The 26,202-nt window shown below is 35.0% G+C and overlaps 2 protein-coding genes across 2 annotated transcripts; one reads left to right on the top strand and one right to left on the bottom strand.

Moving 5' to 3' along the window:
- Positions 1-3,519: 3,519 nt before the first annotated feature.
- LOC130733898 (putative tRNA pseudouridine synthase) lies at positions 3,520-8,211 on the bottom strand. The gene is made up of 7 exons (XM_057586182.1): positions 7,945-8,211; positions 7,806-7,853; positions 7,108-7,220; positions 6,847-6,995; positions 6,558-6,702; positions 5,658-6,107; positions 3,520-5,059 (listed from the first exon to the last, which is right to left on the bottom strand). Exons 1-7 carry the CDS (start codon positions 8,141-8,143, stop codon positions 4,649-4,651), a joined length of 1,515 nt encoding a protein of 504 aa, XP_057442165.1. The 5' UTR covers positions 8,144-8,211; the 3' UTR covers positions 3,520-4,648.
- Positions 8,212-10,942: 2,731 nt separating this feature from the next.
- On the top strand, positions 10,943-17,610 carry LOC130733897 (protein TIC110, chloroplastic). The gene is made up of 15 exons (XM_057586181.1): positions 10,943-11,535; positions 11,633-11,692; positions 11,822-11,945; positions 12,046-12,108; positions 12,221-12,319; positions 12,609-12,675; positions 13,056-13,120; positions 13,253-13,347; positions 13,567-13,694; positions 13,805-13,905; positions 14,144-14,360; positions 14,616-14,770; positions 15,658-15,783; positions 15,873-16,841; positions 17,138-17,610. Exons 1-15 carry the CDS (start codon positions 11,075-11,077, stop codon positions 17,375-17,377), a joined length of 2,970 nt encoding a protein of 989 aa, XP_057442164.1. The 5' UTR covers positions 10,943-11,074; the 3' UTR covers positions 17,378-17,610.
- The last annotated feature ends 8,592 nt before the right edge of the window (positions 17,611-26,202 follow it).

Here is a 26,202-nt window from a genome sequence, read left to right as displayed (position 1 = left end):
TAAAATGCATGAAATAATCCTAAAGTGTCCTAAAATGACAGAAATATCCTAAAAATTATATTAAACAACATGCAAATAAACTAGGAAAATAGCCACTGGAATAAGGTATATTAAAATTTCCTTGGATGATGGTGGCGTGCGCTCGTTGCATTAAGGTTTGGTATATTCAAGAATTTAGAAAGAATCTGATTTCTTTAGGTACTCTTCAGGAGAATGGTTATTCGTTCAGGTCTGATGGAGATAGGGACAACATGAAAGTCAGCAAGGGTGTCACGAAAGTGATGAGAGCAAAAAGGACTACAGGTAACATTTACAGATTGTTGGAGAGCACAACTGTGGGTGATATATGTGGCGTCTGTTGAATCTGACAATGATGCAACTAAACTGTGGCACATGTACTTAGGTCATCTCAGTAAGCGTGGGATGATGGAACTTCATAAGAAGAATTTATTGAAGGGAGTTCGTAGTTTCAAGATGTATTTGTGCAAATATTGTGTACTTGGGAAGCAATGTCGTGTTGTTTTCAAGATCAAGGGGAAAAACCAAGGGAAACCTATACTATGGGCATTCAAATGTATGGGGAACCTACAAGAAAGCCCTCCATTGATAGTTCCATGTATTTTTTTTTTTACTTTACTGATGATTTTTTCTCACAATGTTTGGGTCTATATTTGAAGTCTTTGTCAAGTTCAAAATGTGGAAGACAGAGGTAAAGAACCAAACATGCAGAAAAATTAAGTATCTGAGGTCAGATAATAAGACTGAGTAGTTCACCAATTCAAAGTTCACTAAATTATGTGAGGAGAATGGAATTCACGAATTTTTTGTTGGTGAAAAATAAAAATTGTATCAATGTATAGTCTTGACCTCTCTCTAAGCGCACTAAGTAGTCAGAGGTTGGTAAATGAGTTCGCAAAAGTTGAGAATCGAATCTAAGAGTATTCATCGGTTTCGAATATTGATGGATGAACTCGATGATCTAAACCAAAATAATGTGATTGGTTGAAATATATTTGGTTAATTGGTTTACATTATATCAAACTATCACGTGGGACCCCTTTCCCCCGTGGAGATTGGTGATCAAAGGGAAGAAAAAAAACAAACCAAACTAATTATAATCAACTCGGCTCTCAGATGAACCAATTACTTATACTTAGGCCCTGTTTGGAAGAGCTTATTTGAGCCTATCTGATAGCATAAGCTCTTATTCCAATGTTTGAGAGAGCTTATGAAAACAGCTTATGACCTACCATTAGTTGTTTTGAGCTTATTTTCATAAGCTATTCAGGATAGCTTATGAAAAAGAGCTTATGCTTCTATATAGCTTATTTTCAATTTATTTCAATAAAATATTTTAAAATAGCTTATGAATAAGCACTTATGATCATAAGCACTTAATTAAGCTAGATTTCGAAACGGGACCATAATTTTTGTATTTATGTCTCTTGAAATTTATTATTTAAATCTCTTTTTTATTTTTATATATTTTTTTAATTCATTCTTCTGGTTATTATCAAGTGTCTTTGGCTATATTATTATCTTATTCTATCATTGTATTTTACATAAAAGGACCAATAAGTTTCGTAAAGATTAAATCGTAAAAAAAAAAAATCAAAAAAAATTGTAAAAAAGTTTTCTTTTTTGAAAGAAAAAAAGTTAATATAAATTAAAAGTGATATGCAACAATAAAATAAATTATTATTGCCTAAAGTTATTGAAGAACCATGCACTCTTTTTTTTTGTTGATAATAAGTGGGGGCAAAGCCCAAAACAACAACAAAGAACTAGTGAACCATCCCGGGGAAGGTCACTCCTATTACATCATCTCTAAGAAGAGGTAAAAGAGAGGGAGGAACATGAGTGGAGTCAAACTCAACATCCGTCGTTGAGTGTCCCCGGCGAGCAAGGAGGTTAACACAGTGATTAATTTTATACGGAAATATGATATTATATATACAAGTATAATTTTCAAAAAAATAATGATTTAATTTTTATGTACCAACCCGATGGCGTGAATTTCAAACTAATTGAAGATTAATCGGATCGGTTAGGTTTGAATTTTTTTAATATATTTTGAAAATTCGAACCAAACTTTAAAAAATCTAACCAAACCAACTAAAATTGGTTTGTTCGTTTTTATTCTACTTCAAACCTGAACCAACTCAATCCTTGGACACCGCTATTCAAATCTCAACACTTGCTTAAAGGATAAAGAAGTGTAATACATTTTTACCCATTTAATTCATCTCGCTAAAAGAAAAAAAGAAAAATGATGGTGCATGGCCTAAATAATGGGTTGACTGACAAACTCTGAAATGTAAAAATAAGAAAATGGAGGCTTGATTGATCATAAGGATAGTAATATGACTTTCCCTGTTGTTACAAGGCAAACATTCAAATTAAGTAACCATAGCAAATTTGTACATAAAGAGAGTGATCCAAATTTCCAAGCAGGAAACCAGGTTGATCAACTTGACTGAGATAAGTATTGTGGTGTAGATCAAAGGAGCAAGTTGTAGAAATTTAGGGTGTGAAGTGTGAACAAGGTTGCTCGTGATAAGAAGATACATTACTCATGTTCAAAGGAACTGCTTTTGAAAATTATAACGCGGTTTCCCTCTCTATTGACTGAGTAGCAACGACCTTGTATTATGCAAGACAATACACAATAACAACTCACGCCACCATTTGCGCAAAAATTAAATGACTTTCTTATTTTATAAGATTATTGCCCTATACATAAAAACTGTCTGTGAACACACATATATATATATACTAGTTTTTAACCCGTGCCTTGCACGGGGAATTTAATTTTGGATTTATTGTTTTTTAATTTTTGTTAATCAATTAATATATATATATATATATAATACAAGAAACTCAAATCATTCATTGTACACTCTTATGCTTCCTTGAATTGCCTCAATACAGTTTAATTTCTTATCTGCAAAGACAACAAATAAATATGAAACTTTTTTGGTTTCTTCAATGTTTATTCTTCCTTGCAATGCTTCTCATCCATCCTTCAATTGCTGGCAGGTAACTCTTTATTAACCATATAACTAACTAGCTAGCTAGGCTGTATTTAAACACTGCGAGTTTTAAATGAGATGGTTTGCTTCTTTTGCAGAATGAATCCGCCAACTCCTCCTCCACCAGCTGGCCGCTTCAGGGATCAACCAGTTCAGTCCCCGCCTCCACCAATTGGCGGCCCTGGTTCACGCCCGTAAAGAGTGACTGACAATACATCAAGAACTTAAGACAATTTCATGCGTATCTTGTATCTATTTGTTATAAACTTCTTTTTCCTGGGATCAAATAACCATGGTCATATGTCATTGTGTTCTTAGGCTATATTTTGATTGGTGAAATAAAATGGAATCATAATGGCTTGGAATTTCTTTTATTGTAATAATATTAATATCTCCAGTTGATACCTGATATTGCTGCTGGTAAATATAGAAAATTCTTCCCAGATGGTAAAAATTACCTCAGTAATTGAACTTTAGCTCCAAGTAATGATTAAACTAACTTCCCATCCAACAAAATATTCATGAACCATTTTATAACAAACCGCAAGTATGTTCCAGCAATCTAACCACATAGACACCGTTTTCAATCAAAACATTAAGAAACCAACATGCTTCAACCTCATTGAAGGACAAAGCATCATCCTTATATCGACGAATCGTATGTAATTCAACACAAGATTGAAAGCAAATAGTCACGCCGCGCCAAGCATATGGTACTTTATTACTTTAATCTGAAATCAGCTCTCTACTTTGTTGTGGATGTGCCAAAAACTTCTGAAAACCTTCAACTTTCCTGCAACCTGTAGTTTGATAAAATTCCAAAGACTGAACAACAGACACATAATGTATGAATCAACAAATTCAGCTTCGATTTCATGATAAACCGATTCAATTAATGATTTCAATGATGTAGCAATTTTCTTATAAGTTCGCTGGTCTCATCGTCCTTTCCATCCAAGAATAATCCCAAAGATTTACCCAACTCCCATATCTGATGCCCTTCAGAGTTCAAAACCATATAGTTCACTTCTGCCGCCAAGATCAGTTGCTTTCTTCAAATATCAAAATTTTCAATTTCATTATTCAACATGTTATCTGGATCTACTTCACCTTGAGGAAGAACAACTGATTGATTCTTGCTTACCTTTTTCCATCTTCCCTTTGCTTTCTGTGCAAGATGTGTTTGGCTAGTTTTGCAGGTAGAATTCCTCTAGGTTTAGACTTTCTCCCCATGATTCTACTTCCACCTATTGGAAACTTCTGAAGCTGATTGCTATTTTCAGAATAATCATCGATGTGCTATGCTTTATTAGAATTTACATCTTCAAAATGGACATCAATTATGATAAATTCACTAACTATTATGTGCTTTGCTCCACGGATAAGGTAAGGAGAAAAAACTGATCACAAAATTTATTCATGTTAGGAAGTAAAATCAGAGCAAATAGTAGAATGAATTCCAATACATTTGGGAAGTGCAGAATTAAAAAATAAATAAAATTGTAGATGCAAGCCACTGGAAACTTAGCTAAGGCATGTCAAGTGACCAAACTCAGAAGAAACTAACGAAAGAGTAAGAATAGAAATCTTCACCATTCATTCCTTCACATATCTTATCACAGATGAGCAGAGGTTGTATTTTCAGTATTTTCTTTCCATGAATTCCAAGCCTTTCTGACCTCATCCAACTGATCATCTTGTATGCTTGTGTGAGCATCCAATTTCTCAATCCACTCTTTCCAGGGAGATCTCAATGGATCCAGAAAGTTTGATACTTGAGGTAACATAACTGATGTGTAAAAATCATCAACGGCCTTATTGACTTCTTTTGATTCAACCATTTTCCGCATCTCAGGCCTTGTCACATTTCGCATTCTTATTGAGAAGCGGTTTCCCCTTAATATTAGAACTTCTGATGGTGCAATGGGTAGAATAATACGTGAGAACTTTGACAGTGACAGCACGATAATATCTTTTGGTAGTAACTTGCGTTTTACTGCTACAGCAGTCCCAATCATTTTTCGTATCTGGTGAGTGTAAAATGACAAATCATGATCCTTGTGGGACTAAGCAGAAAAACAAATTTAACCAAATTTAATTCATCTCCAGAAGCAAAAAGACTTTTGATGAAGGACCTATAAAATGTTGGATCAATTTCTCTCTCCTCAAAATCAATTCTCTACTCACATCAGCTTCTCCCCATAATTAATTCTAGCATCATAACCAATTGTAAAAGAACTTCTAAATATGCCCCTAATCTATGTGTTGACAGACTAGGAAATGTCTAGAACTATAAAATAAAGGCTTTTATTGTCAAACCAATAATCAGATCCAGTTGTCACAATATGAACATTCAAATTAAGTCCTCAAATACAGAGATTGAAGTTTCCACGAAGGAAAATAAAATCAACATGATTTGATATATATTGGAGAGATAAATTGTTTGGAATTTGGGTCCGGGGGGGGGGGGGATTAGTTTGCCTGAAATTTAATGAATAAAAAATTTACCAAAAAAATAAGCAACCTAGTGTCTATTCGAGCGTTTGTATGCACTTTAATCCTAGAGTAATGTATTCTCTGAGGATAAAAAATTTAAAGAAGAATAACATGGAAGAAAAGAAATACCTGATGAAACATGAAGGACTCTCCCTCTATGGAGAGCTCTATGTGATTATATCCCAGTGATCTTTCCAGTTTCCCACAAGAACATTTAAAAACTTTTCTGAAATGGGAAGAACTTAATCTGTCTGATTCATCAACTTCATACAACCATTTTGCACGAACAATCAATCTAGAGTCTTGATCAGGTATACCATTTCCATTCGTATTGCTCATGGCAATGACAGGTTCACCAAAATCACAGTTTTCCGAAGACTTTTGGTCTTGGGACACTACATTTTCCGTAAATGCACCATTCATTTTAAAATCTTCTTCCCCATCACTATCCTCATATTCTGACTCATAGGATGCAAAAATCTCTCTTGTTGATGTGCCACTCTTTGTTGGTGACTTCCTACGCTGAAAAGGTTTTCTGTACTGGGACCTAGCAGTATAATTATGGAAAGGATGTACCCCCTATGAAAATCAATAACATCTAACATCATGATTCATGAATTCTAATATGCTCCAGCTAGCTATGTCCATAATCATCAGAGAAAGAACACAAAAAATCAGTAAACCAGGGCCAAATTTATTCATAAATCTAAAATTTCTAGCCTTCCTTTAAGAAATACAGTCATTCAGCATAGAAGGCCCAACAACAAAAATTAAGTACTAAATCTGATAACTACAAGAAGAAGAACCAGTCAACATCCAGTTTATGTTGCATGCTTCTATGCTGACCTTTAGTCATTTCACAAGAATGTGATACATAAAACATGTAAGTGCCAGAACTATAAGAAATTAACCTACATCAGGGGAGAAAAAAATTGTAGCGGAGTTTCAATAATCAATTCAAACTTCAGTGTCCAAAATAAATGCAATGAGATGAGATAAGGAGGAAAAATAGGGACTTGAATATCATACCTCAAATGCATTAAGAATATCATTGAACTCTGATATGTGGTCATCAATTTCATCATTGCTAGAGTGGCTTTGAATACCAATAATTTCAGCTGGGAGGAGGTAGGAATACTTCCTCAAAATGCATTCCATTCTGGGATCAAAGCTCCTGAGTTGAAGAGACAAAATCATATAATAAGAGAGCAGGACAAAAGAGCTATAGAAATTCAGAAGACTATCAAGCAGTATATTATTATTTCAAAGTTTACTTTATGTTGTGAATACGAACAACATACTTGGTTCCAAACCTTACCTTTGTGAAGGCAAAATGCTTAAAACTTTGATGTCACACGGAAGATGAGAATTAACATAACTTGCAAGGGCAAAGCCATAAGGATCTCCAACCCAAGTGTTTTCTGGGATTTCCATTTTAAAGGATATCATTGTTGCAAGAGAGTGAACCTAATATATATAACATGATATAGAATGACATAAGCAATCATATCCTGGCTGCATATGTACCAAAAACAGAATAGAAAGTATTGTAAATTAAAACTATAGAATCATGAATTACTCCTTTGTCAGTTCGGCTGCTTCTGGCCCATCCAATTTTCTGCAGATCCCCTAAATTACTATCAAGGATGCCACCGGCTTTATATATGGCAGTTTCAAGTTCTTTCTCAATAGCTACATTTTATAAATCATTATAAGTTAGCAACAGTATATCAAACAATCAAGGAAGATCGCATCACGTTTGCACTCTCCATTATACCAACGGAACAGATTACATATATTATTATTACTCACAAATGCATGGACAACAGAGTATTTATTTTATAGTTATGCAAACTTATGTGCAGCGACCAATCTAAGGGAGCGAGGGCCTCCTCAAATGTATTTATCTTTTTGTAAATTTCTTAACTTTTGTCACTTTATGTTGCTTTTACCATATCAACTTGTCTATCAGCCATGGAACCAATCACTTTGCATCCCTCCATGATTATGTGATGTCTTTCTACTTAATTTCGAGTTTACCACTCACAAAATAGCTAAATATTTCAAAGTTACAACCTTTTTATTAAATTTTCAAAGAAACTTTTTTCTTTTCAACTATTTGTCAAATGATTTTTCATGCTCACTACATCTAGTGCATTTCATCAAACACCTTAGACTCAAAATAAAAATCATTAGCCAAACTGGTTTTCTTCAATCTCCTTAATCCATAACAAATATAGACCAGCTACCACTAACAACAAGCACAAAGTAACATACTGGAAAGTGGGTGTTCTTCATGTTCTTCATCTCGTTGCCATTGGAGACCTGAATGAAAAAAATTGCAACAAAAAAACACATGAGAAACAAATGGGTATCAGCAACAACAAGAACAGCATATGTAGGTGAGAAATGGGACCTCGGTAGTTGGTGCCAACATAGGCGACACGCATGACAACCTTTTTCTTACGAAGTGGTTGCCATGAGTCAGGAGAAGAGGAGCATGAACAGCAATGGAACCGTCCCCATGTTTTTCTCCTTCCAATAGCGGGTGTTATTGTATATGGAGCTTTCTTGAGCAAAGGAAACAGTGTGACTCGCAGAGATGAAATAGCCATGTTCACTCTTGACTTCACTGTCTTCACAGTTCATAGCAGATTATGTCAAGTGAAATTTGATTTCTATTGTTTTTCTTTTTTCTTCTTTTAAGGGAATTTTGTTTTTATTTTTACCAGTATGTTTGCTTTGGTGTTCGGAATCCCATAATCAATTCTGTAAAATTTATTTTAGATGAAAATATTAATGTTCTGAAAACCGGACCGGTCATCAAATCGGTCGAGGCACAGGTTCAAGGTTCAAAGGTCCAACCGAGGTCAAACCGGGATTCGACCGTAGTTATATAAATAATACATTACATATATATTAATATAGATAATATATGTTATTTTAGTGAATAATGAATAGCTTATTGATTAATTATAATAAAATAATTTTTATTAAATATAAAAATAAAAGAAATATAATATTACAAATTTACTCAAATTATTACTTAGTTTATGTCATTAATATGTACATACTTGTAAACTTATTTTTCTTCTATATAATAATAAATAAATAAAATAAAATATAAAATATATATATTAACGTTTGATAAATAAAAACAAATATATGTTAAGTAATATGCATATATTATTAAAAATTGTTACTTAACTTAAATATGTGCCTTGAATGTAAGATTTGTTTCCTCAATCACTATGTACTTATTATAAATATAAAAATACCCATAATTTATCCCAATAGAACTTGTGGCCTAGTGGTATACAAACCTTTTTGGAACTCCAAGGTCCTAGGTTCAACCTATAGTGAGGACAAAATTTATTCTAAAAATATTTTTTTCTCAAACCGTTGACCAGCCGGTTTAGACCGGTTGACCGGTCGGTTTAGCCCGATTCACTGGTCCAGAGACCGGTTCATTAATCCCCAGTTTAATTACCCTGACCGAACCAGCCAATGGTCCGGTTCTCGGTTGAACCGGTCTGACCGACCGATCCGGTCCGATTTTCAGAACATTGGAAAATATTGATATTTTTTAGTATTTTAGATAGAAGAGTATTTTGTGAATTTCACAACACGCAACAAACTTTTTTTACAAATATATTTAAATATAGATCACTTCACTTCAAGTCACTTTTAACATAATCAATTTTATGAAAACTAACTTTACGAAAATCAATTATGACTATCAATTATAATAAGGATAATGTTGCTTTCACACCTCACTTGATCCAAAGACGCACTAATGAAATCCATCTTGGTAACACGTTAATATCTTTTTATCGAATGACAAAGTTTCATACTATAATTTTTGTTTGAGTAATGATCTATGCACATTACTTTCAAATAAAATGATCTGTGTACATTCACACAATGCTTCCAACAATGAAAATTAAAGAGAATAAAGAAAAATATTGCATATTATATATGATGTGATTGGATAAGAAAATTGGAATGTACATGAATTTTAAAACTCTTTGACCAAAATAAATTTTGTATAAAATAAGTATTCGAGCATACTTTCTCACAAAGTGAATCTTACGAGAAGAAAATTATAAAATAGGAGTGTTTATTTTCCTTTCAAGAGGAATTGACAAAAGTTAAAGAGTGTTGAGTTTGATTGTAATGGTTGAATAAGTTCTACATCACTGAATATGGTAAATGAAAAAAAGGTTAATTAAGTTTTTGAAATAATGACACATTGTCTAGCACGTTGAAGAAGAGGATGCCAAAGCAAATTTTATATTTACCTATTCCTTGTTTGAAGATGCACCAGCATTAGGAAACACTTTAAATTATGTGTATGTTTTTTTTTTTCTCTTATGTTATTTTGTTTTAGAATATTGTGAGATGTAGTTAAACATTTATTTTTTTAAAGTGAGCGTACTAAAGTCATGAAGTGGTTAAGAGTTAAGTCTATGTAACAACTGTCACATCATGGTTTTTCTCTTGTTTATTAGTTTTTCACATTACACTCTTTTATGTTGATTGCATTCTTGCTTTTGATTTCTCTGGTTTCTCAATAATAGTATCAGAGCTGATAGTTTGGCCATGGTGACAGTTTGTGGAGCTTCTCGTGAGGTGGAACACATTCTTAGTAGCTTTGTGGTTGAGCACTGTCTGGTCTTCCACGTCATAAAAGAAGTATGTGGTATGCAGCGGTGCCATGATGAAAAGGTTGACTGGAGTCTGGAGGAGTTGATGCAGTCAGGATTACACAAGGCGAACATGTAATTGTCCATGTAACACACACATATTGGTCAATATTGATGAAAGGTGTGCGATGCATCGATGCAAGGTGTATGGTGATAGTGCAGGGGCATTAATCATCATCGATCCAGGGTATGTGGTAAGGCCATGTTGATGGGCTAAAGAACTTATAGGGAAAGCCAACATAAAAGTTGCACTATAATTTCTCAACATGGTTTTGACATGTAGAAATTTGTGAGATGATTTAATTTCAAGTGAAGTAAATTCTTCATAGTAAAGTATGATAAGTTTCTCCATCGGTGTACAAAGTGACAACTAGCAAGGAAGCAACATTCCCTAACAATAGAAGCAAGATATGAACTACCAATTTTCAACTGCCGTCTAATCTCCTCTCCCAACATGCTCAAGAACCGAGAGCCGCCCCAAATTTTCTTGGTCTATGTACATAAAATTTACACCGACAATGCACATTCCTCTAATCAAGAAGAATACTTTTAGTACATGCAACAACAACAATAGATGCTGAATTTGATCATATTAATTTTGTACCCACATATTCTATTTTAATTTCAAAACCCCCCCTTCAAGTTCTGAATATTCCTTTAGCACCCCTCCAATTCAACGATGTTATTTATGATGTTATCTTCTCACCAATTCCAACCTTTCTTACCTTCTCTCTCTATCCTCTTCCTCTTCCTCTTCGTTAAACCCTATATCATCACACTCCAACACTCTACACTCTGCAAACTCTGAACCTATCCAACGACGTCGTTTCACAGGGAACCATGAACCCGTCCACCCTCACCCCTTCTCACACCCACCCTTCCCTTCTACTCCCTCCTCCCTCACCCTTCCGCACCCAACGCCGTCGTTTCAGAGTCTCCCTCCCTCGCTGCTCCTCCTCCGACGCTCCACCTCCTCCGCCGCCGCAGCGGCGGCCACCTCGGGACCTCAACGGAATTGAGGTATTTGTTGACAAGCTCTCGCCGCCGGCCAGGCTCGCCGCCTCTGCTGTAATCGTTGCCGGCGCTGTCGCAGCTGGATACGGATTAGGGTCCCGGTTCGGCGGCAGCCGCAACGCTGCTCTCGGTGGCGCCGTGGCTCTCGGAGCTGCTGGCGGTGCTGCTGCTTACGCTCTGAACGCGACTGCTCCGCAGGTTGCAGCTGTGAATTTGCATAACTATGTTGCTGGGGTTGATGACCCTTCTAAGTTGAAGAAGGAAGACATTGATGCCATTGCCAGCAAGTAAGTTTCATTTCAATTTCTAGTATTTGATTTTTTTGTGAGGTTTTGTTGTTGTTGTAATGGAATGGTTGATTTTGAATTGGTTAATTTTTTTCAGGTATGGTGTGAACAAGCAAGATGAGGCATTTAAAGCTGAGATTTGTGATATATACGCCGAGTGAGCCTAAAATTTATTATTTTTTTTTGGTCGGAGTTGTCTGTTAGCATTTTGTGATAATGGGTTGTGATGATTTGCTGTTTAATTTCTGCATTGAATGATTTAGTTGCATTTTGACTTGTTGTGTAGGTTTGTGTCTTCTGTGTTTCCTCCTGCCGGGGAGGATCTTAGAGGCGACGAGGTTGATAGGATCGTGAGCTTCAAAAATTCTTTAGGAATTGATGACCCAGATGCGGCTAATATGCATATGGAGGTAGTTTTTGTCTTAGTTGTGTGCTTATTCCTTTGAATGTTGTTGTGAGGAGTGAAAGTAGTCTGTTTTCTGACTGGTTTGTGCTTGTTGACTATCCCAGATTGGTAGGAAGATTTTCAGGCAAAGGCTGGAAGTTCGTGAGGATGATATTGAGCAACGCCGGGTAAGTCAGTTGTTTTGTAATATTATCTTTACTCTAAAATGGCAATGCCTTCAGGGCTTTATGTAAATAGTAAATACTTGGAGCTTGACCATTGCTAGTGTCTCCAGTGCAGGCGTTCCAAAAGTTGATATATGTGTCTAATCTTGTATTCGGGGACGCATCATCTTTCCTTCTACCTTGGAAGCGTGTCTTCAAGGTCACTGATTCCCAGGTATTTATTTCTTATTTGTCAATTGGGTATGTTTGCCCGTGCAATGTGAATTTTGTTTATGATGTGTAATTAGGCTATTTAGGAGCGTAGTTGTATAACTGTACATATATATATTTGCCTGGAAAGGAAGAGCTAATTTGCTGTATGAATTGTTAGTTACTTACTAACATGGATGTGGTTTCATTTCTTAATTATTTCAATATGTCTTCATTGAATCATTGTCATCTCTTTCAGTCTTGGTTTTTTCATTACTTTTCATTTGACCAGTTGACAATACTCTATTTACCAGATTGAGGTAGCTGTGCGTGATAATGCCCAGCGATTGTATGCTTCCAAGCTGAAATCAGTTGGCAGAGGTAATTGTATAATCAGTAATGCATTTAGGCCTCTTAATGTTACTCAAGTTCTCAACTAGTTCATCCTTTGTCCTCATGTCAAGCTGTCATGATTTTACTAATTTAAATCTCAATTATTAATTGGAAGATAATTGATCACACCTTTAAAGTTCCAATGTTTATTAGTGGAGAAATGATTGTCACATATACTCAGTTAATTGTGCATCATTTATCTCGTAAAAAAGTTAAAAGTTCTGGTTGGATTCATCCTATGTGCTACAGTTTTCTGTGATCCTCTCGAATTACTGTTGTCCAAATTTTCAAATTCGGTGATAGAGCAATGTATAGAAATTGTTAATGGGGTTTGCTTCCTTAATTGCTAACGAATAATTTATTGCCAGATATTGATGCAGAACAACTTGTTACACTTAGAGAAGCTCAGCGTTTATGTCGTCTTTCTGATGAGGTGCAGTTTCCTCATTTCTTCTTTCATAACTTTTAACTCCCTCTCTTGTTTACACCCCTTTTTCTTGCCATATGAGAATTCCTTTCTGTAGTATAATCTATTTATTGATCCAAAGGAAATTTTTATTTGAAGCTTGCTGAGAACTTATTTAGAGGGCACACAAGGAAATTGGTTGAAGTAAATATTTCAGTGGCACTTGGTGAGCTTAAATCTCGCACAAGATCAGTGTAAGATTCATAGTTTTTCTCACCTCAAATATTATTTTCAAGGATCACTTTGGGTTTTATGAATAATTGAGCCTGCCTAGCATGTTAATGTTGCAGAAGATGGATCATGGTCATGTTAAATATTGTATTCTGGTTATGCTTTTCCTTAGTGTTACTGTTTATTTTCAATATTTTGGAAATGAATATTTTGCCCCTTCTAATCAACTCTAAGTTTTTCAGTACTGGAGTTAAGCAAGCAGTTGAGGAGCTTGATAGGGTATTGGCATTTAATAATTTACTCATCTCATTTAAGAATCATCCAGATGTAGATCGATTCGCCCGTGGAGTAGGTCCAGTTTCTTTAGTAGGCAAGTCCTTACTGAATTTCTGTTTCTACTTCTATTTTATTATTGTTTTGGGTTCTTTTTTAGCTATTATCTGAACCCGCAAAGTTAATTGGAATTTAATGTTGTCATAGGTGGTGAGTATGATGGTGATAGAAAGATGGAGGACTTGAAACTCCTTTACAGAGCATATGTTTCGGATGCTTTGTCTGGTGGGCGCATAGAAGATTCTAAGGTAAATGACCTTAACTTTTAAATATAAAGATGGACTTGCTAACCTGCCTTCTTTCAATAAACTAAGATATTTTATAGTTGAGTTTGAGTTGGTGTTTTTCTGAGGTAGGTTAAGACAAACAACAATCTGCTGAAAACCATGATATCCACCATGTTAAATGATATAAGAAATAAAACTTGAAATGTCTGAACACTTACTATATAAAAAACTATTTTAATATATTTATTATTCATTTCAGCTTGCTGGGCTAAATCAGTTAAGAAATATATTTGGACTGGGTAAACGTGAAGCAGAAGCTATTTCACTCGATGTTACATCAAAGGTATATCGCAAACGACTTTCACAGGCTGTTTCAGGCGGTGAATTAGAAATGGCAGATAGCAAAGCAGCGTTCCTTCAAAATCTATGTGATGAACTGCATTTTGATCCAACGAAGGCCAGTGAACTTCATGAAGGTAAAACTTGAAATGTTTATAGTTAGTTGGAATTTTACCTTAAGGTCTGGACTAATTGATACTTTTTGTTCTGGAAGTGTATATTTGTCTGATTCTTAATCTTTAGGCTGTAAACTTGTAATGATATATTCAATTATGCATCTGCTTTCTTAGACATGGATGTGGTTAAATTCTTATATGATATGATTGTTATTTTCTTCCTGTTTTATATTCAGTTCATTATAACACAATCTAACTGTAGTGCATTGTTTTAAGAAATCTATCGGCAAAAGCTTCAGCAATATGTAGCTGATGGAGAGCTCAGTGACGAGAATGTTGCTGCTTTGTTGAGGCTGCGTGTAATGCTCTGTGTGCCTCAACAGATTGTTGAGGCAGCTCATGCAGATATCTGTGGCAGTTTGTTTGAAAAGGTAATAACATTTCTTTTTCTCCTGTTATTCTTTTGGTCATTCAACGAGTGTCAAATTACATATTTTCTGCTATTCAAAAATACAATACACGCCTGAATAGTGAGAACCTGATGATATGACTTTGTCACGTTTGTGATGCTGGCCACTGTGATTGCCAACATGACAAGTAGAGTGGTTTATTGTTTGTAGGAGACAGATCGGGGTTTTCTTCGAGGCATTTTTGTTTCTGAACATTGATTTTTTGTTTCAGGATTTTTAGCTTTGAAGATTCTTCTTTCTTTTTGCCAAACCCATTCTACTTTCTATCTGAATATTGGATGAATTGAATATTAGATGAATGAGAAGTTACATATTGATTTGATGATAATATTTTCATTTACTGGTACCACGTAGATGTATATCCTGAATATCTCTAGCATTTTCTCTTTTATACTTAAGATAGCTATGCTGTCGTACTGTCAACAAGAATTTCTAGATATATATATATATATATATATATATATATATATATATTGTTTGGAATTGTTAGTCTGGAATTCGTGAAACTTCTTTGTTATTCCTTTTTGCATTTTAGATCATTCGTGAGACTTCTTAAAGTTATTCCCCTTTGCATTTTAGATCCTCATAGTGTCCTAAGAATTTCTAGATATATGTTATTTAGAATTATTAATTCATTGAAATTTTGAAGTTAGCCTCTTCGCATTTTAGATCTGTATCTATAGTACAATCAAGAAACTGTCCTACAAGTGTCAACTAAATCTAAAACTTTTCGTTGTTCACATTGATATTTGAAGAAAAAGGGTTATTCTTTTTATTGTGCTGTAATGTATGTTTCTATCTCTGCCAGATATTGAGTTATTACTAATTCAATGTTACTTCTTTGATAGACTGTCAAGGAGGCAATTGCATCAGGGGTTGATGGATATGATGCAGATGTCAAGCTAGCTGTAAGAAAAGCTGCGCATGGCTTACGACTTTCCAGGGAGACTGCTATGTCGATAGCAGGGAAGGCGGTAAGCATCCATTTGTCAGGAAATTGATGCTCATTTAAGAGGATTTGAATAGGCTTAAATTTTGCTATGCTGTTTTTGTCACGTTGCAGGTAAGAAAGATATTTGTTACTTACATAAAACGTTCACGGGCAGCAGGAAATCGTACAGAGTCTGCAAGAGAACTAAAGAAGATGATAGCTTTCAACACCTTAGTTGTAACTGAATTGGTGGAGGACATTAAAGGGGAGTCAGCTGAGGTTTCAACTGAAGAACCTGTTATCGAGGACACTAGAGAAACTGAAGATGAAGAATGGGATTCACTTCAGACACTCGAGAAAATAAGACCGAACAAAGAACTGGTAGCTAAGATGGGAAAGCCTGGCCAGACAGAAATTACTCTTAAAGATGATCTTCCAGAAAGGGATAGGGCTGATCTCTACAAGACATACTTGCTTTATTGTCTAACTGGTGAAGTTACAAGGGTTCCATTTGGCGCCCAGATCACAACAAAGAAAGATGATTCAGAGTATGTTCTTCTAAATCAGCTTGGTGGGATCCTGGGATTGAGTGGTAAAGAAATAATGGAAGTGCATAGAGGTCTAGCTGAGCAAGCTTTTAGGCAACAAGCTGAGGTAATTTTAGCTGATGGACAGTTGACAAAAGCCAGGGTGGAGCAGCTTAATAATCTGCAGAAGCAAGTAGGCTTACCTCAAGAATACGCCCAAAAAATAATCAAGAGCATAACCACTACAAAAATGGCAGCTGCCATTGAAACAGCTGTATCTCAAGGGAGACTCAATATAAAGCAGATAAGGGAACTTAAGGAAGCCAATGTTGATTTAGACAGTATGGTATCTGAGAACTTGAGAGAGATCCTCTTCAAGAAAACTGTTGATGATATTTTCTCATCAGGTACTGGAGAGTTTGATGAGGAGGAAGTATATGAAAAAATTCCATTAGATCTCAACATTAATAAAGAGAAAGCAAGAGGCGTTGTCCGTGAGCTCGCACTTACTAGACTTTCTAACTCACTCATCCAGGCCGTGGCACTATTAAGACAGAGAAATCGTGCCGGAGTGGTAAGTATTCTTCTAAGCTCCCTGTTTACTTGTTCAAATAGATTATTAGCTTTGGTTATGTTAGGGGGATTGAAATCTTCAGTCCCTAAATGATGTCCAAATTTTGTGTCCAATCAATAAAATTGACATGTTGATTAAAAACTACCATGTAAGTTTGTAATTCCCTCATTCATGTATTTTTTAAACGCGATAAGATTTCATCAGTGTAACATGAAATGAAGACATCATTTGAGGACAATAGATCTTGATCCGTGTCCAGGATGGTCAAGCGTGATGACTTCTTGTCTTTTGTGCAGGTTTCTTCCCTCAATGACTTGCTGGCTTGTGATAAAGCAGTTCCCTCAGAGAAACTTTCATGGGAAGTACCAGAGGAGCTTTCTGATCTATACTCTGTATACTTTAAGAGTGATCCAACACCTGAGAAATTGTCTCGTTTGCAGTATCTGTTGGGCATAAATGATTCCACTGCAGCTTCTCTTAGGGAGAGTGGAGATCGATTACTTGAGACTGCAGAGGAAGAGGAGTTTGTATTTTAGTGTTGTCATGTTTGGCATAGGCATATTTGAGAGGCCACGAGGCTTCACAATTCTGCCATTTTTTCTTTGCCATTTTGTTTAACGGTAAAAAATCATCATGATAGATTCTTGGAGTAGAGAATGAGTGCAGTGTTAGATGTTGGTATCTCAGGTAACATTTGTTGTATTATGACAATGAAATTTATCGGTTGCTCTTTAATATGAAGAAAAATAAGTTGTTAATTCACAATAAACATTTTGTACTGAACTTGTAAAGGTTTCATCCTTTACTAGCGATTGAAATGGGTTGTACTTGGCTGGCTTTTATAAAACTAAGTCGTGACTTCTCAAATTGAAGATCTAAGCTCTTGATGTAGGTTAATATATGGACAATACTAAGACAGTAAACCTCTTCCTGTCTCCGCTTCCCATATCTGTTACCATTCCAAGGGGGTTGAGTGTTTGTCTCATCTCTTTCCCAGCTTCCCATGGGATCCCAACACGTCATAAAAATTAAATATAGAAAAACAAAATTGGGCAGTAAAATTATAAATAAAAAATTACAATACAACCACATCAAATTTAATAGATCAATGATTTTGTATTATTATTTCTAATATAATTGGTTCTTGATAATATATAATGAAATTCAAATAAGATTAATTGAAATTCATCACATATAATAGTCTACAAAATAGCTAAATAAGATATTTAAAACATAAATACAACCATTCATCCCAATCCATATAAAATGTAAAGTCTAGCAATGAAGGGAATTTCCATTTTCATCCTTATTCTCACTGAGAAAAATTTCCCAAACTCACCGAGAAAAATTTCCCAAAATCGGAAAGTCAAGTCCAGAGAATTATATATATATATATATATATATATATATATATATATAGGGGATGTGTCATATGAGAAAGATGTTCTTATGTGAGAAAATGAGAATAAATCATGACCGTTAGATCATATCATGAACGGTCCAGATTAAAACAATTTAATGTTCACATGATCACTTAAAAAAGTCATGTGACTTTCTTAAAAACTCACATGACTTAATGTTTTAATCTGGACCGTTCATGATTAGATCTAACGGTCATGATTTATTCTCATGTTCTCACATAAGAACATCTTTCTCACATGATACATCCTCTATATATATATATATATATATATATATATATATATGCTACCCTTATATATATTGAAAATAGAAATTTTTATTGGTTGAAAGGTCGAAAATATAAGGCACTCAACGAAGTGAGCATAGTCCCCTCCAGTAGTACATAAGAAAACCTAAAAAAGAAATAATTTAAAACGAGTTAAATTGCTACTCGACGAAACATATATATATTCATGCATGAGTATTAAGAATAAAGCTAGTGGGCTGTTAGCGAAGTGGAGCAAGTAGGTATTCTTGCATATACGATTGTCTACTGTAGGTAGCATAAATATAATTAGCTTAGGAGAAGGTAACAAGCAATAATATGAGCTTGTGCAAAAGAAAGTCAAACTTCACTTCAAAAGTGCATATCATAAAATGTATATATGCTGCTAATCACTGATTAATAAAGTGCTAATTGGTTAGAGTTATCTCCATCTCTTGATTTAGAATTGACTTGGGCACACTTTTCACCTGCTTAGTTCCTCTAACAAACTAATTTTAAACAAACGCCGTTTACTTTTGGGAATTATTATCATTATCATCATTTTGAGATGAAGACAGTATCTGCTTCGAGGTCGTAGTTGAGAAACAATAGTAGTGTCATGAGGTTTGGTGGATTTGTGCAGACTTGGATACTAAGTTTCTCAAATACTTTGACTAGTTTGATTCCTTTTATCGCATGTTCACACTACAAAATACCCAATTTATTATCAAATGAAAGGTACCGCATACTCGTAGGATAATTTAAGTGGTAAGAGTGGGGTGATATATGGGTTGGAAGAGCAAGATCCAGGCCTTGACGGACGTAATTTATTTTTCCGAAGTAAAAAAAAAAGTATGGCAACCTTTTTATATTTAATTAGCAAATAAATGTTAGTCCATTATTTAATTATATGATGATTACCAATAAGGTTGTGTGTTGAGTGGTAAGCAGTTAAGCTTGCCTCATGTAAAGATCGGAGTATAAGTTCAAATCACAAAAAAAAAATATTATTTGCTAGAAAGACCTGCAGTTATATCCCAAATGAATGGTGACATCCGTTAAGAATAAAAAAAATATATAATAATTTACCAGGAATTTTAAATTTAAATTTAGAATTGGATTTAGTTATTTTTAGTGTGCGTTTGGATGGAAAATCAAGGAAATTTAAGGAACTTTATGCTAGATAATTCAATTGAATGAATTTTTAAAATCTTCTTATTTGGATAAAATAATTTGAATTCCTTGGAGTGTAAATTTTGTTGGGTTTTTTACAAATATTGCTACTCGTTCAGTAAACGGTTGCATGTCTCCTCCAACATACTTTATTGTAAGTATGACGTAATTGAATTTCTTTTATTTTTTTAATTTCAATAAAGTATTAATTTTTATAACATAAACAAAATATTCCTTTTTTAAACTTATCGTGAACCGATCAAGATGACATGAACCGGCAAGGTTAATCTGAATGGTTGAGCCAAGCTGAACATGTTGGCTCGTTTAGGTCTCGGTCATACCCCTTATGGCCGACTTGACTCATTTAGGTCTCCCGACCTGTTTAGGTCAATCCAACCCATTATGCTTGGTCCTTTTAAGTCAGGTTTAGGGTTGGGTTTAGAGTTTTTGTTGGCTAGACCTGTTTTGGTCGGCTTTCCCTCTTCTAGTCGCCCGACACGTTCAGGTCGCGCGACCCATTTATGTTTTTTTGTTGGTATAAAAGAATAAATAAGGGTATTTTAGTCAAATACTCGTATCAATAATTGTTACTTTACTCTTTGTGTCATAACCTTAAACAAAAATCTTCGTGGAACAGATGTAGTATTAAAAATGCAAGGATCTATATGTAATTAAAATCGTCTTTCTGTTCTAAAGTTACCAAACACATCATAACAAAAAACATTATTATCTTATTCTATCCTGTTTTGTCCCATCCTATTCCGAATATGTCTTTATTTCGTTCTGTCACCAAAACTATGATTCTTTTTAATTTGCATGTTGTCTTGCAGTTTGGTGTGTTAATTTTTTTTTAAATTTTTGACACCATCATTCAATCACATCCCTCAATTTTGTTAGCTCACAATTAATTATGAATTTAATAATATCTAATTAAAATAGAAAACGGAAGGTTGTGATTGAATGATGGTGTAAATATTTACACCATCAGTGCATAGAAATTAATCTCTTTTAATCACATCCCTCCATTTTGTTAGCTCACACTTAATTTTGAATTTAATAAGATTTAAAATAGAAAACGGAAGGTTGTGATTGAATGATGGTGTAAAACATTTTACACTGTCGGTGCACAGAAATTAATCTCTTTGTATTAAATAAGTTTTACACCATCATTCAATCATATCCCTCTATTTTGTTAGCTCACAATTAATTTTAAATTTAATAATATCTAAAATAGAAAATGGAAGATTGTGATTGAATATGGTGTAAATAAGTTTACAAATATTAAAGTAACTAATGACATGAGAAAATTGATGCAATTGCTAGTTTAAAACTCTTTTAATTTACATTATGTATTCAATTGATTTCTACTACATTAAAATTTTATTTTTATTTATGTAACTGCTTGATCTTATATGACATAATGTGATTAAATGTTTTTTTTTTTGAACTTAATGTGATTAAATGTTATTATGTGATTAAATGCGAGTGTAATATTTCCTTATACTCATTGTGGATATCGATTAATATTCTTCAAGTGACATAATTGCTCCAACTTGTCTTGAAATGCACTCGTCAAATCCTTCTAATTCCTTTCTTTAACTTAAAATTTTCATATCAATTCTGTTAAAACATTTACTAAACAATGAACATTTCGTTGGAATGCTCGTGACCAATTATCCAAAATGACATTGAATCATACATATAAAAAATATTGAAAGTGGTATATAGAACATATTCAACCTAATCCAGCATTGGGCCATAAAAGTCTAATACGATAGTGGAGGAAAGAGTGAGAGAATATTTGACTATAAACTCATCAGAGTTGGCAGTACTACGTATTTATAACTACTCTTCATCCATGAAGATTATGCTACTTTAATTTCCAAGCGGGCTGCATCCAACTAGCTACAGAAAATAATTGGAGTACTCAATTGTCAATGCATGAAACCAAAACTAAATTAAAATAGTAGTAAAATAGAGGTGTATATATATATATATATATACTTGATTTCTTTCTGTAAAATGTTTATTTTTCTAACAAAAATGAAGGTAAATTATATTCATTTTTTTATTCGGATAGATTTCCCCTCCACAAATCTATTGGATCAAGCGCTTATCACTACGCCGAAAACAATTGTTGTTAGTGAGGGCGAAACTTTATTTTCTTATAGCACAAAGTCCTCAAGGGGCTGCGATGTTAAGCACCATGGGGTGGGATGTTAAGCACCATGGGGAGGAATTTGATCTTTGAATCTTCTCCTTCCCAACCTATGAGTTCGTTTGGTACGCCGTATTAGAAATGATGGTATAAACTTATACAATACATTATGGACTTATCCATTGTTTGGTGCTCACATTGCATTGTATAATCTTATACATTGAAATGATGAATAATTTAATCCACCATATAGATGATAGATAATACATTATAAGAGTATGATGTATAAACTACTTGAATATATTCAATCAACCGTCGCTGCCACCACCACCGCCCCCACTACCACCACCCCCCACCACCACCGTCGTCGCCACCACCACCATGCTCTACCACTGCCACCGTCGTTGAGATACCATCATCGTTATTACCACCACTAGCATTACCACCACCACCCTCCACCACCACCACCGCCACCACCACCCTCCACCCTTCACCACAACCGCTACCACCACGACCGCCACTGTCGCCACAACCAGTGCCACCATCATTGATACCGTCATCATTATTGCCACTACTGTGACCCACCACCACTATCGCCGCCACCACCCTCCACGCCACCGCCCCCACCACCACCATCCTTCACCACCACTGTCGTCACAACCCTCCACCACTGCCACCATCGTCGCTACCGCCACTACTACAGTATACCTACCATCACCATCACCTTCAAATACCACCACTACCACCACCACCGCTGTTTGCACCAAATTATAAATGTATGACCAAACGCTGTATATTATTAAAATTTTATTAGGCCCTATCCTATTAGGCCTAATACAATCAGATCTTATACTATCAGGCCTTATACTATACAACATACCAAATGGGTATGTCCTCCTAACTCTTACCACTTAAGATATTCTTTTAAATTATAATATATTTTTTTTAATTTTGATAATCACATTCCCCTTTAATAAGATAAGAAATCTGTTCAGGTGTATATCCATAGATTGACTAAATTAATTTGCTTAAGTCCATCATCCAGCCTAATCTCAAGGTCAGGCATATATAAATCGTGTTATCCGAGTTAACCCTCTATGGTCGAGGCGAAGACACACACCACCGACTCACAAGGGTAGAGATCCACCCCCGACTTACGCCCTGAACATCTGACATACCATGCACGACGTAGCGCACACGGTCACACGCTTAATTGAACCTCGTAATTAAGACTTCCAAAGGTTACCCACCACGCCACAACACCCGACAAGGATTCGAGTAACCCTCTATGTCGAGGATCGCCAAGCCGACAACTAGGAATGACCGACATAAAGGTTAACCACAAGCGACTTGCACCCAATACTTGGTTTGATCACTTGGGGAACCTCGTAGCTCCTGTTATCAGAATCAACACCTAGATGAAATAGGCCCATGAGAATCAAGGTAGGGAGGGGTACACATCCCCAAAAGCTCTTCCCGCCTATAGACTCCTCTTATACACGGAACATGCACAATCCTAATTGAAAACATAGGAGAGAAAACTAGAGTAGAGCAAAGCAAAGCATGAGCAACGGGTCAATCTGATCGTTCATCTCCTAAAGGACACGACTGCTCGACAACTGAATCTAACGACCATCCAGAAAACGCACCTGCAACGATGTAGACGTCTCCTAGGACTCCTCGACCTCGCCCCCAAGGAGAAAGCCAGTGTAACCCTCTCTCCCTATCTCCAACGAAACTTAAACATTAACTTCAGCGTCAAAGTCTCTTTTATGTCAGGTTCTTTGAATAGAAAACACTCTGATTAGGTGATTAATGGAACATGTTTTGATAAAAATAAATATAAATATATCGTGAACAAGCTTCTCGAGAGTAATTTCTCTTTCAGTCTCACTTTCAAAATTATTGGTGGCTAATTTTATACATCCCTCCGGTTAACATTTGAAAATTTAGGAAGCTAAATAGAAAACATTCGGTATATAGTTACAAAACTAGTCAACCTATAGAGCGGTCAAAACTTTATTCGACTTTTAAATAAATTCCTATAATATCATTTGGTTGGCCATGATGTTGAGGTGCGGAGAGCGGGAAACAGTGATGTTGAGTGTCCTGAATGGAAAATTTGGCTGTAGACTCATTCCATTAGAAATGTTTTTAGAAAATATTTTAAAAAACTTTTTTTGAATCAAGAAAAAAATAAAAAGTCCCCGTAGGATAGCTTAAGTGGTAGGAGCTGAGGGACATATGGGTTGGGTAGGGAGAGGTCCAGGGATCGGTTCCTGGCGGATGCAATTTATTTGTCCGATGTACCAAAAAATAAAAAAAAATAAAACAGCTGAAAAACTTATCATTTAAATACTTAAAATAGTTTAACAAAACAGTAATCAAACTTGTCATTATTACCTAATTGAGTTACTAAACAGGTGGATAAATTTCTAAGTTGAGATGTTTAGGCATGTTTGATTGCAGTTTTAAGGGCATTTTTATTTGCAGTTTTCAAAACAGTTTTCGGTTTAAAACTGAAAAAAAAAATATGTTTGATAAGACCTGTTTTCAAAAAATTGCTTCTGAAAACATTTTTAAAAACTGAAAACTGCAATCAAACAGGCCTTATTTTTCAGTTTTTAATACTATTTTTAAAAACAATTTTCAGAAGTAGAAAACAATTTAAATGATATGTTTTCCTGCATTTAGAAAATTAATATCTGAAAATTAAAAACAGAAGCTGAAAACATCTTTTAGCTGTTTTGGTTTTTTTGTTTTAAAAGCTGAAAATGAGAACACTTTTCAAAAACAGTTTTTGAACAGGTCGTATCAAATAAGTTTTTCAGTTTTCAAAAACTAAACTGTTTTGAAAACTGCAAACAAACATGCCCTTACTCATTCATTAAAAATAGCATACAACATTCCCGACATTATCTTCCGTCAACACTTTTGGTCTCCGGACAGTTTTCCATAAAAAAACTAACGATTTTGAGGACAAATATGTAATTAAACCAAAAAAAATTATCAAATAAAAAAACCCAGAAAATTCATCTTCTTCATCTATCATCTATCATCTTCATCATTTTCGCTACCATTAAACCCAAAAACCCAGAAAATTAAAAAGTGAAAATCATCTTCATTCTCTTTTTCATTTCCCAAATATGAATCCATCCTAGGTATATATGAATTCCATGTCCAAGCAACCCGTTCCAGCAACTTTCCAAGGCTCACAGATGCTAATCTCAAGCCACAAAGTAAACGCCCCACCATTTCAATAGCAACCCTTAAACATATCGGAAACATAAATATCAGACAAGCACCATGCCTATTGTTTCCAGATTAGCGTCCCAGCAAACATAATCCAAATCAAATAAATTAGCCAAAACCACGAACAACTTCAGAGAATCAAATCCATAACCCACCCACCCACCGTAACCACTCTCACACACAACCACACACACAGAGTCGCACAAGAGAGGGTGAAGAAGAGAAAGAAATCGCGCTCCACCCTCTACTCCCTCCTCCCCTACTCCCTCTTCATCAAAACCCTCCTCTATGAAGCTGATTCGTTTAGAGGAAAAGATAAATCTAGAACTGATCTGTGAAGAAGGAGATGGATTTCCCATTGATAGGCACAGATCTGCTCAGCAGAAGAGGAGCCAATCTGTTAAGAGATTGTGGTGCTGGATTTCCCACCAATCTGTTAAGCTTCATCCCTGACGGTTTAAAGGAAGGTATTCGATCAGATCAGAGGAAAACGAGTGAAAAAATCTGGGTCTATTGTTAAGAGGAAAAGGCACTAATCTGTTCATATTTTTCTTCTAATTGGTGAATTTGTTTTGTTTTCCAGATCTGGGTTTTGATAACTTTGTTTTTTATGTGTTGATGAGGTTTGGGGAAAACTTATTTTTCTGGGTTTGTTCTTATTTTTGGGTTTGAGTATGAGAGAATAGGTTTTTGCAAACTCAGTTTTAGGTTAGAAGATGATGAATATGATGGAGGAAGAAGATGAACATCAAGGGTTTTCTGGGCTTCTACTTTTTTTCTATTTTTTAAATTAATTTTTGGATTCAATTGCAATTTTGGTCCCCGAAACCGTTAGTTTTTTGACGGAAAACTGTTTGGGGACCAAAAGTGTTGACGGAAGCTAACGTCGGGGAGCATAAATGCTATTTTTATAGTTTAGGGACCACTTTTACACATTTCTTAATCCTAGGGGACCAAAAGTTCTAATAAGCCTATTTTTTTTTATCACATCTCTTATTTTCTTTCCATCTCCCACACCTCACCTTAATAAGTACAAGCTTAATTTCAAAAAAAAAAGTACAAGCTTAATATGATTAATGTTTTAAGTTATAATTTTTTAACATATGTTTAAC

This window comes from Lotus japonicus, chromosome 1, assembly GCF_012489685.1.
Source record: "Lotus japonicus ecotype B-129 chromosome 1, LjGifu_v1.2".
NCBI classification, from domain to species: domain Eukaryota; kingdom Viridiplantae; phylum Streptophyta; class Magnoliopsida; order Fabales; family Fabaceae; genus Lotus; species Lotus japonicus.
This window is presented reverse-complemented; position numbering and strand designations above follow the sequence as displayed.

Bases quoted from the DNA above. Each gene is read 5' to 3' on its own strand.
- LOC130733897 (XM_057586181.1), top strand. From the start codon at position 11,075: ATGAACCCGTCCACCCTCACCCCTTCTCACACCCACCCTTCCCTTCTA. The intron at 12,109-12,220 runs GTAAGTCAGTTG...TCTCCAGTGCAG, and splicing joins ATGATATTGAGCAACGCCGG to GCGTTCCAAAAGTTGATATA. The intron at 15,784-15,872 runs GTAAGCATCCAT...GTCACGTTGCAG, and splicing joins TGTCGATAGCAGGGAAGGCG to GTAAGAAAGATATTTGTTAC.
- LOC130733898 (XM_057586182.1), bottom strand. From the start codon at position 8,143: ATGGCTATTTCATCTCTGCGAGTCACACTGTTTCCTTTGCTCAAGAAA. The intron at 7,854-7,944 runs GTCCCATTTCTC...TTTTTCATTCAG, and splicing joins TGTTGGCACCAACTACCGAG to GTCTCCAATGGCAACGAGAT. The intron at 6,996-7,107 runs GTAATTCATGAT...TATATATATTAG, and splicing joins GCAGCCGAACTGACAAAGGA to GTTCACTCTCTTGCAACAAT.